At 33.0% G+C, this 10,121-nt stretch overlaps 1 protein-coding gene across 1 annotated transcript; it reads left to right on the forward strand.

Annotated features, from left to right (window-relative positions):
* Positions 1 to 4,023: 4,023 nt before the first annotated feature.
* LOC107902216 (TIR-only protein) lies at positions 4,024 to 4,786 on the forward strand. The gene is made up of 2 exons (XM_016828433.2): positions 4,024 to 4,469; positions 4,577 to 4,786. The coding sequence occupies exons 1-2, from the start codon at positions 4,024 to 4,026 to the stop codon at positions 4,689 to 4,691; spliced, it is 561 nt and encodes a 186-aa protein (XP_016683922.1). The 3' UTR covers positions 4,692 to 4,786.
* The last annotated feature ends 5,335 nt before the right edge of the window (positions 4,787 to 10,121 follow it).

Consider the following 10,121-nt stretch of genomic DNA (forward strand, 5'->3'; position numbering starts at 1 on the left):
TAGAAACTTATTAGGAGTTCTAGTCCTCATTTTCTCAAAATCTCTAGCACAAAATGGTTGAAAAGCTTAACAGTTTCCCAATTTCACTATTTTCAGACTTCAATATGCTCAACGATTGCAACATGCAGAGCTTTCTTTATCTACATCCTCTTCTTCTCCGAAGAGTTCGAAATATGATATTGTATTTGAATGTGAATTGAATGAAATATGATATTATTTTATTTATTGAATTTTTGAACATAGCTAAAGAAGATGTCGGATTGTCAAGAGGCAAAGGACAATTGAAAGTTTTTGACAAGTAACAAGAGAATTCGATTTGTACTTTTATGATTCGAGATCATTATATTTATATGTATATACATATTGAATGCTTGATTGACTATCGAAGTAAGCTTATGCTTGTCGTATGAATTAATTTGTATTGAATGATGTTGAATATTGGGAGATTGGACTAAATTGAATGAAATAGAAAAAATTATGATATAAATAATACATGATAGGTGATATGAAAATGGAATGAAACATGCTATGTGATATGAGATATTTATGAATTGATAAATAATTGAAATGAAACTATGATATTGAATGTGAAATAATATATGAATTGGATTGTATAATGCACTTGGAACATTGATACTCTATTAATTGTTTGGGCAGAGTCGAATATAGTTGGCATGCTGTTGGATAGATTGTGTGCAAATTATATTTCGACTATAAGTCGATGAGCGTTGGACGCATTTTTCTTTGGATGTTGTTATGAGTGTTGGGCACACCGTTTACTTTGGTTATATTGATGAGTGTTGGGTGCAATGTATATACTTCTGACGTTCCGATAAGACACTGGGTGCCAGATAGGTGTATTGGTTCGATAATCCATGTATTCGTTCAAGTCTGAGTCAAGTTAATAGGGAATATAAATGTGAATCGGTAAAATGATGCTCATATTGATTTGATAATAAGAAATGATTCTATGAATGCATATATGTGATATACAAATATTGATAGTATGTGAAAGACCAAGTGAACCGGTTATACAAGCCTGGAGGGCTAATATGGAAACATGGCAAATCAATGGATTCGATACGGAAATGGAATAATGATACAAATAAATGGTTGGAATTGAATTGAAATTAAATGTATTGATGTTAAATAGAAAGTAAGGTATGATATGTTACATTGATTGCTAATAGTGATAGTTCATAGATTTGGTTAAATGCGAATGTGCATAATCTCATTTTTTAATACATGAATGATAGTGATTTTGGTTGAAAACTAGATGTTGCATGTGTTATATATAATGTTATTGATGTTTAATTGACTTAAATCATGAAAGTACCACTAAGCTTTATTGCTCTGTGCATGGTTTGTTATTCCGTGCGCAGGTATAGGTGAATCTTGAGGTTACAAGAAGTTATCCAACATCCAGAGTATTGTTTGTCTAGTTCTTTTTGTTTCAAGAAATAGCATGTACCTAGGTTTCTAGCCGATTTTGTATAAAAATGGCCATTGTAGAAGTTTGGTCAATTAACATTAACTTGAATCAAGATTTTGGTATACTTTGGCACGTATGGAATTGGTATGTCATTTGAAATGGTTGAATTAAGGCTTTTACACAATTGTTTCAAGTGTTTTAACTTGGTACCATATGGTCCTTTTGGAAACAGTGAGTTACGTTGTGACGACGTACTCTCAACATCGCGACGAGATCAAGTCAGTGAGTTACGTTTGACGAGGAACCCCGATTTAACCGATCGAATTGAATTAATTTGGTTAATCGGTTTGTTAATCGAATTGATTCGGGCGTGGTCGATTAATAATTTTTTAAAAGTTCGGTTAACGGTTAATTCGGTTTAAAATCGGTTAATTAACTAAAAATTTATATTTTTATATACATTTTACATATATTATATTCGGTTTATTTGATTAATTTTTTATATGTTTTATACTTGTTTTAACAAAAAAAATATAAATTTTCATTAATTCGATTAATTTGATTAACTGACCGAAATAATTAAAAAAGTTTGGTTCAGTTAATTTTTTTTTTAAAAATTCGATTTGATTAATAGTTAAGGGTTTAAAAATTCAGTTAACTCGATTAATATTTGTTTGGATCGATTAACTGACCGGTTAACCGATTGAACACCCCTAATATAATTTGATAATTAACAACAAAAAAATATATGTAGTCAAATGGAAGGCCGCCTAATGTTCGTTGGCCATACTATTTGTTCTTTTCCGAAATAAAGAAAATACAAGTCCTCCTAATTCCTTTTCCTTCCATTTTCTTTCTATTTAAATAATGATTCTTCTTCTTAGTTTTGATCGGTGCTTGTCAAAACCCAAGTCTTCAAATACGAGTCAAACTACCACTTTCCTACTAAGAAATTCCTCCTATATATTTATATACTTTAATTGTATTTAAAGTATTTTATATTTATATATAAATAAATTATATTAAATGAATTTTGACATATTTATGAACTTTGCATATTCGATCTGTGATCTGGTGGTTAAGGAATGTTCACTCATAAAACTTACCCGAGTTTAAATCTATAGGGGTGAATGATAAGCCTTTATTTATGTGTCTCCCTTTAGGCATAGTGTCCCTACCAAAAGAAATATTCACTATTTGTTTAATATTTATATCATATTATGTTGGCTTAATACATAATTTGGTACTTGAACTTGACACTTTTTTTAATGTGTTATCTGAGTTTTTCTCTCATGGTTTTTTTTTTGTCTAATGTGGTACCTGTATTTGACAAAAGTTATACATTTTGGTACTTGAAGATAATAGTGTTACCTTTTTAATGTTTAATTCGGGTTTTAGAGTTAATTTTTTGAAAATCTATAATTAGCTAATAATATTTGTAATTAACTTTCATCTAATTAACTCTAAAACTCGAATTAAATCCCATCCATTGGATTGTATTTGAAAATTAAACATTAAATTAAACTAATTCACAATTAACACTAATTTAATTAATAAAATCATGGAAATTCAAACCTAAAAATAGTAGCAATTAATTTTTATCAAGATCAACTTTAAAACTCAAATTAAATACTAAAAAGTTGACATAGTTATCTTTAGACACCAAAATATATAACTTTTATTTAATACAAATATCACATTAGACAAAAAAAACATAAAGATTACATTAGAAAAAAATCAAATTAAAACACCAAATATTAAATATTAAATATTTATTTTTATGCCATAGAATTACGGCGTATCTAATACTATATAGTATAATATTAGATAAATACCTTTGTTTGACCAAATAGTCAAAGCAGACTAGTACTGATTTCACATGTGTTTTTTAGAAAAGTCCCATTGGACTTTCGTTTTCAAGATATGGTAAAAAAAGTAGACTGCTTGTCGTCAAATTGTCGCCCCCTTTTTGGTATCTAAAACATAAAATATGCCCAAAAAAAGTGCAGTGTAACTTGTTTGACGGTACATGAAATTCTCCAATATCTTTCACCTTAGATTTGGTCAAGGTTGATATCCATTTCCTCCTCCTTTGTATTCTCCTTTCGATTCAACTATAGAGAAACTCGAAAATAAGTTTGAATTTAGATTTTTATCCTATATTTTTTATTCAAATTTAGAAGAATGTAAGTTTAAATATTTTAATTTAAAAATTAAGGAGAAATTATTGATACAAATATTTATTTCATAAAAGAAAAGAAATACTTGAAAAGAGAATTCAATAACTTTAACTTTTAAATTTCAAGATCAACATTTTCTTTTTCAAAATTAATTTTGGTTAAAAATAAAGCTTGAAAATAATATTCTAAAATAGTGGGGCCAAAATCATTCACTTAGAGACTCCTTATATATAGAGCATCATAGAGATCAAGAGAGAAGCCACCGAAAACAAAAGTTGATATACAAAAGAAAAAAAAAAGGCTAGGGTTTTCCATTTTCCTTCTTCATCCAAAACCATGCATATGCAACGTTATTCCTCCGCTGCCATAATGAATCTCCACCGAAATTTTCTTGCTCGCCAAACACCGATCATGAAGACCAAGATGGTGAATCCCTTTATCGAAAGCAAAAAAGCTTGTGATGTTTTCATTAACCATAGAGGCATCGACACCAAGAGAACTATAGCCACCTTACTCTACGACCACCTTTCATGGCTAAACCTACAACCTTTCTTGGACAACAAGAACATGAAACCCGGAGATAAGTTGTTCGACAACATCGACAACGCGATACGGAATTGTAAGATCGGGGTCACGGTTTTCTCGCCGAATTATTGCAAATCCTACTTTTGCCTTCATGAATTGGCTCTATTCATGGAGTCCAAGAAGAAGGTTATTCCAATCTTTTGCGACATTAAACCTTCGGAACTCCGTATTGTGAACAATGGCAATGTTCCTTTGAAAGATTTAGAAAGGTTCAAATTGGCTCTTGAGGAAGCTAAATATACCGTAGGACTCACGTTCAACTCTTCAAAAGGGTGAGACACTTCAATTTATAATAAAATTTAATCTTTTTTCCTTGATTAATTTCATAAACTTTCTGAAATCTTATTACTAACTTTTTTTTGGTCTCAATTTTATGTAGGAATTTGTCTGATGTCGTGAAAAATGCTTCCGAAATTGTGATCGAAAGCTTGATTGAGATGGAAAGCGAGCAAAAGATGATTAAGAGCTCAAGGAATACCCCAATGGCTCTTTGACATTAATCTTTTTATTCATTGTTTACGTCTGCATTAGTCCTTGCATAAGCCTAAAGATTCTTTCTTTTGTTAATTTTTTATTTTACTTGAATACTTTGTAATTGAAACAACAAGCATTGATGTTAAATTTTGGTTCTTTTGTAGAATCATATATGAACCTAATTGCAATAAGATTGAGGTTAATAAGATTTTTTTTTCTCCTATTTTCTAATAATTTTGATGATTAGGAAATTAGCATTTGTTTTGGCAATTACTCCAATGTATAATGAATCCATTTTTTTGGTAAATTTTCAATTTGATTTTGGTTTTTTTGGTACTTTCATGTCCATTTTATTGTTCATATTTGGAGTTCGTGATTATCTTTCTAGTAATATCGTCTTCAAATTTCGAACTTCTTCCCTTCAGAATACAATTTGTTTTGGTTTTATTTCGTAATAAATATAAGGTTCCAGTTTATTTTGATTTTGGCAATCATATATGATTGAGAATTAGCATTTGTGTTATCTACAAATAAGATTAATATAAGTTAGAGATTTAACTCAAAAATTGGACTTATGTTTTCCATTTTAATACTTAATTTTTTTTTATCATAAGTGGTGCTTAAATTTTTTTTTCTCCCAAGTTGGTACCTTCAGTAGTCAAACCATTAAAGTCTATTTATAAGAAAAAAAAATACTTAACCCACAAATTAGTACCCAAACAATACTCTTTTTCCCAAATTGGTATTTAAACCTTTTTTTTGCTCACAAGTGATGCATAAATTATTCTTCCATTAGCCATTTTACACCAAAATGTTATATCTATTAAAAAGAATTCTAGTCAATAATAAATTGTCACATCATATAAACTTTTAAAAAATAAAATTTAATTCTTTTATTTTCTTTTACATTATTTTTTTACTAAAGCTAGAAATGTCTTACAATCAATGTACATAAACTGAAAGTGCAAATAAACCTAAACTACAGTGATGACTAACTTAACTAACACTAAGAACATCAAGAACGAGAAGTAAATGCAAAAAAATAAACTCTAAACTAATAAAGAAGAAAAGAAGTTGAAAGCCCTATAAAAAGTGTAGAAAAAATAAAAGAAAATCTAGAGAAAACTAAACCTAAAACTAAGCTAATGTGTCTCTTGTTGAATATTGGCAATATCCCACATTAGGAAAAGATAGAAATGGAGGGGGTTTGGTTTGTTATATATAGAACCCCTCCCCCTTTGGTTGTATCATCCCAAAATCTTCTCCTTTGTAATATTTCTAGAGGAAATATTAATTTGGTAGTGTCCGAGGACGTAAGCTAAATTGGCCGAACCTCGTTAAAACTCTGGTATTTTATTTCTTATTTGTTTGCTTTTATTTAATAGCTTTATGTTGGTTATATTTATTTAGTTATTATTGCTATAAATATCTAAGTGAGTTCTGTCTAGTTGTTGGGTTTTAAGCGGGACCATTGTGACCCCTCCAATTTAACTGGGAATTTTCTTAGTATAATTGTTGGCATAATAATTATCTAAATATTTCTGATAATATTGTTATTAATATTATCGTCGCTTCCGCAACAATTGGTATCAGAGCCAAGGTTTTGTAGTATGTTCTGTGTTTGCAGCTTAGTCTGATCTTACACATCAGAAACATTTCCTAAAGCTTGTGGGTATTCTGCATTTGGTGGCTATTAAGTAGAAGCTATGGCAAAAATGACAGAAGAAAAACCATCCATATCAACAACTTCCACTTCGTACATTTTGCCGAGGATTGGAACTGCAAATACGAGATTTGTAGTGGAAATTTTTGATGGAACATGTCATTTCGGCATGTGGCAAAGTGAGCTTCTAGATGCCCTCTTTCAACAGGGTCTAGATATTGCCATTGAGGAAGAAAAACCAGAAGGGGTTGATGATAAAGAATGGAAGACCATCAACCGATTGGCATGTGGTACAATTTGATCATGTCTTTCCAGAGAGCAGAAGTATACATTCAGTAAAGAGACTTCTGCAAGTAAATTGTGGAAAGCATTGGAGGAGAAATTTCTGAAGAAGAACAGTCAAAATAAGTTACATATGAAGAAAAGACTGTTTCGTTTCAGTTATGTTCCTGGTACCACGATGAACGAGCACATTACCAATTTTAATCAGCTGGTGGCTGATTTGTTGAATTTGGATGTGACTTTTGAAGACGAAGACTTGGCGTTAATGTTGTTGGGATCGCTTCCTGAGGAGTTTGAGTACCTTGAAACTACCCTACTTCATGGAAAATCGGAAGTAACTTTCAATGAAGTAACTGCTGCATTGTATAGCTATGAACTACGCCGAAAGGATAAGTTGAAAGGTTCAGGTGAAGCAGCAGTGGAAGCATTGGTAACAAGAGGTCGTCAGCAAAGTCAGTCTAAGGGGAAGAGAAGAAAGTCCAAAGGTCGAGCTGTTGCCAAAGATGAATGTTCTTTTTGCAAAGAAAAAGGACATTGGAAGAAAGATTGTCCAAAATTGAAGAAAAAAGGGAAGACTCCGCAAGATGCAAATGTTGCAGAATGTAATAGTGAAGCAGAGTCAGACTTTTCTCTTAGTATGACATCTTCAACATTATATGCAGATGAGTGGATCATGGATTCTGGTTGTTCCTATCATATGTGTCCCATTCGGGAATGGTTCTTTGAATTTCAAAAACTAGATGAAGGGGTTGTTTACATGGGTAATGATAACACATGTAAAATAGCCGGGATAGGTTCAATTAAACTGAGGAGTCATGATGGATCTACTAGAATTTTGCGGGATGTACGATATGTCCCAAAGTTGAAGAAGAATCTCATCTCTTTGGGGTCGTTAGAATCTAAAGGCCTAGTTGTGACAATACGAGATGGAGTTCTTAAAGCAACTTCAGGAGCATTGGTGATGTTGAAAGGCATAAGAAAGAACAATCTGTATTACTACCAAGGTAGTACAGTGGTCGGGACAACAGCAGCAGCAATTACGAGTACCAAGAAGGACGCTGAGGCAACACAGCTGTGGCATATGCGTTTGGGCCATGCTGGTGAAAAATCCTTGCAAACTCTAGCCAAGCAAGGATTATTGAAAGGTACAAAGACTTGCAAACTTGAATTTTGCGAGCATTGTGTTCTGGGAAAACAACGAAGGGTGAAATTTGGCACTGGGATTCACAATACTAAAGGTATTCTGGATTATGTGCATTCTGATGTATGGGGACCGTCCAAGACTCCATCACTTGGAGGAAGACGTTATTTTGTCACCTTTATTGATGATTTTTCCAGACGAGTTTGGGTGTTTCCTATGAAGAACAAAGATGAGGTGCTTGAAGTTTTCCTTAAGTGGAAAACTAAAGTTGAAAATCAGACAGGAAGGAAGATTAAGGTTCTCCGATCAGACAACGGTGGAGAATATAAAAGCGATCCTTTCCTGAAGATATGCCAAGATTGTGGCATAGTAAGGCACTTCACCGTAGGTGGAACATCGCAACAGAATGGGGTGGCAGAGCGTATGAATCGAACGCTTGTGGAGAAAGTTCGATGTATGTTATCTAATGCTAGATTAGATAGAAAGTTTTGGACTGAGGCTGTGACGTACGCTCAACATCTCATCAATCATTTGCCATCATCTGCTATAAATGGCAAGACTCCTTTGGAGAAATGGTATGGAAAACCTGCTACTGATTATGACACCTTGCGCATTTTTGGTTCTATTGCATATTATCATGTGAAAGAATCAAAGTTAGATCCAAGAGCAAAGAAGGCTCTATTCATGGGCTTCAATGCTGGTGTTAAGGGATATCGTTTGTGGTGTCTAGAGGCAAAGAAGACGATAATCAGTAGGGATGTTACCTTTCATGAATCTGCCATGTTGAATAAGGTAAATCCAGAAGGAGTGAGTAGTACTTCGCAGCAGGTGGAGTGTACTCCGCAGCAGGTGGAGTTTGAGCAGAGTGTGGTAATTCCAGCAAAATGTACCACTAGTGATTCTTCATTGGCAGATGCAGAGTCAGATGAGGAAGAGGTTTCTACCCAAGAACCTCAACAGCAATCAGAGCCAATTGCAGTCAGAAGGCAGAGACGAGAAATTCAGAAACCTGCTCGTTTCGCTGACATGGTAGCTTATGCACTTCCAGTTGTTGATAATATTCCATCCACTTACACCGAAGCCATTCAGAGTTTAGAGAATAATAGATGGTTAGGTGCAATGGAAGAGGAAATGCAATCTCTAGAGAAAAACAAGATGTGGAAGCTGGCACAACTACCAAAAGGGAAGAAGGCGATTGGTTGCAAAATTGAAGACACTATTGAAGTTTGTGTTATGAGAAGATGTTCGAAGATGTGGAATATCGCCAAGGTGGAGATTTGTTGAATATTGGCAATATCCCACATTAGGAAAAGATAGAAATGGAGGGGGTTTGGTTTGTTATATATAGAACCCCTCCCCCTTTGGTTGTATCATCCCAAAATCTTCTCCTTTGTAATATTTCTAGAGGAAATATTAATTTGGTAGTGTCCGAGGACGTAAGCTAAATTGGCCGAACCTCGTTAAAACTCTGGTATTTTATTTCTTATTTGTTTGCTTTTATTTAATAGCTTTATGTTGGTTATATTTATTTAGTTATTATTGCTATAAATATCTAAGTGAGTTCTGTCTAGTTGTTGGGTTTTAAGCGGGACCATTGTGACCCCTCCAATTTAACTGGGAATTTTCTTAGTATAATTGTTGGCATAATAATTATCTAAATATTTCTGATAATATTGTTATTAATATTATCGTCGTTTCCGCAACATCTCTTTCTCCTCTTCAGCCAATTTTGACTGTTTTAGGTTGTCTTGTGTTTCTCTACAGGGATTCGGTAGACCTCTCCTCTTAGTAAGAACATAGATTTCCATCCAGCTAGTACATGAATCTAATTCCTTAGGCATTCACACGTATTAATAATCGTGTAATGTTTGACCATCATTCTAACTTAAGCATAGCTACTTGGGGAGTTACTTAACTAGATGATCTTGAGTGTATAACCATTATCTCAACACCTATCACATCATGCACCACAAATAAGTCTTCTTGAGGCAATCTCACCAAGTAGCATACTACAACTAGTTGTCCTCTTTGAAGATAGAATTTCTTAATGTATCGCATCATAATACCTACCACAAGGGTCAATCCAACTATCACATGACCAAAAAAAAATTCTACTTACTTTCAAGAAGTCTCCTTAGTGAAATCCACATGACAATGTCTACCTTGCGGCAAGTCCATTTCATGCCATCACAAGAGACCATTGATTGAGGTTGTAGGTCTTGTTTAGGGACCTTCTCTCACTCAATATTTTAAAAAAAACATGCAAGGCTTTTAATTTCAGGTTTCAATCATGTATGATCAATATATGCATGACAAGTATATGTGACATTTTTTCCTAAACTAGATGACATGCTTATCTCATGT

Source organism: Gossypium hirsutum, chromosome D05 (genome assembly GCF_007990345.1).
Source record: "Gossypium hirsutum isolate 1008001.06 chromosome D05, Gossypium_hirsutum_v2.1, whole genome shotgun sequence".
Lineage (NCBI taxonomy): Eukaryota > Viridiplantae > Streptophyta > Magnoliopsida > Malvales > Malvaceae > Gossypium > Gossypium hirsutum.

Bases quoted from the DNA above. Each gene is read 5' to 3' on its own strand.
- LOC107902216 (XM_016828433.2), top strand. From the start codon at position 4,024: ATGAAGACCAAGATGGTGAATCCCTTTATCGAAAGCAAAAAAGCTTGT. The intron at 4,470-4,576 runs GTGAGACACTTC...AATTTTATGTAG, and splicing joins ACGTTCAACTCTTCAAAAGG to GAATTTGTCTGATGTCGTGA.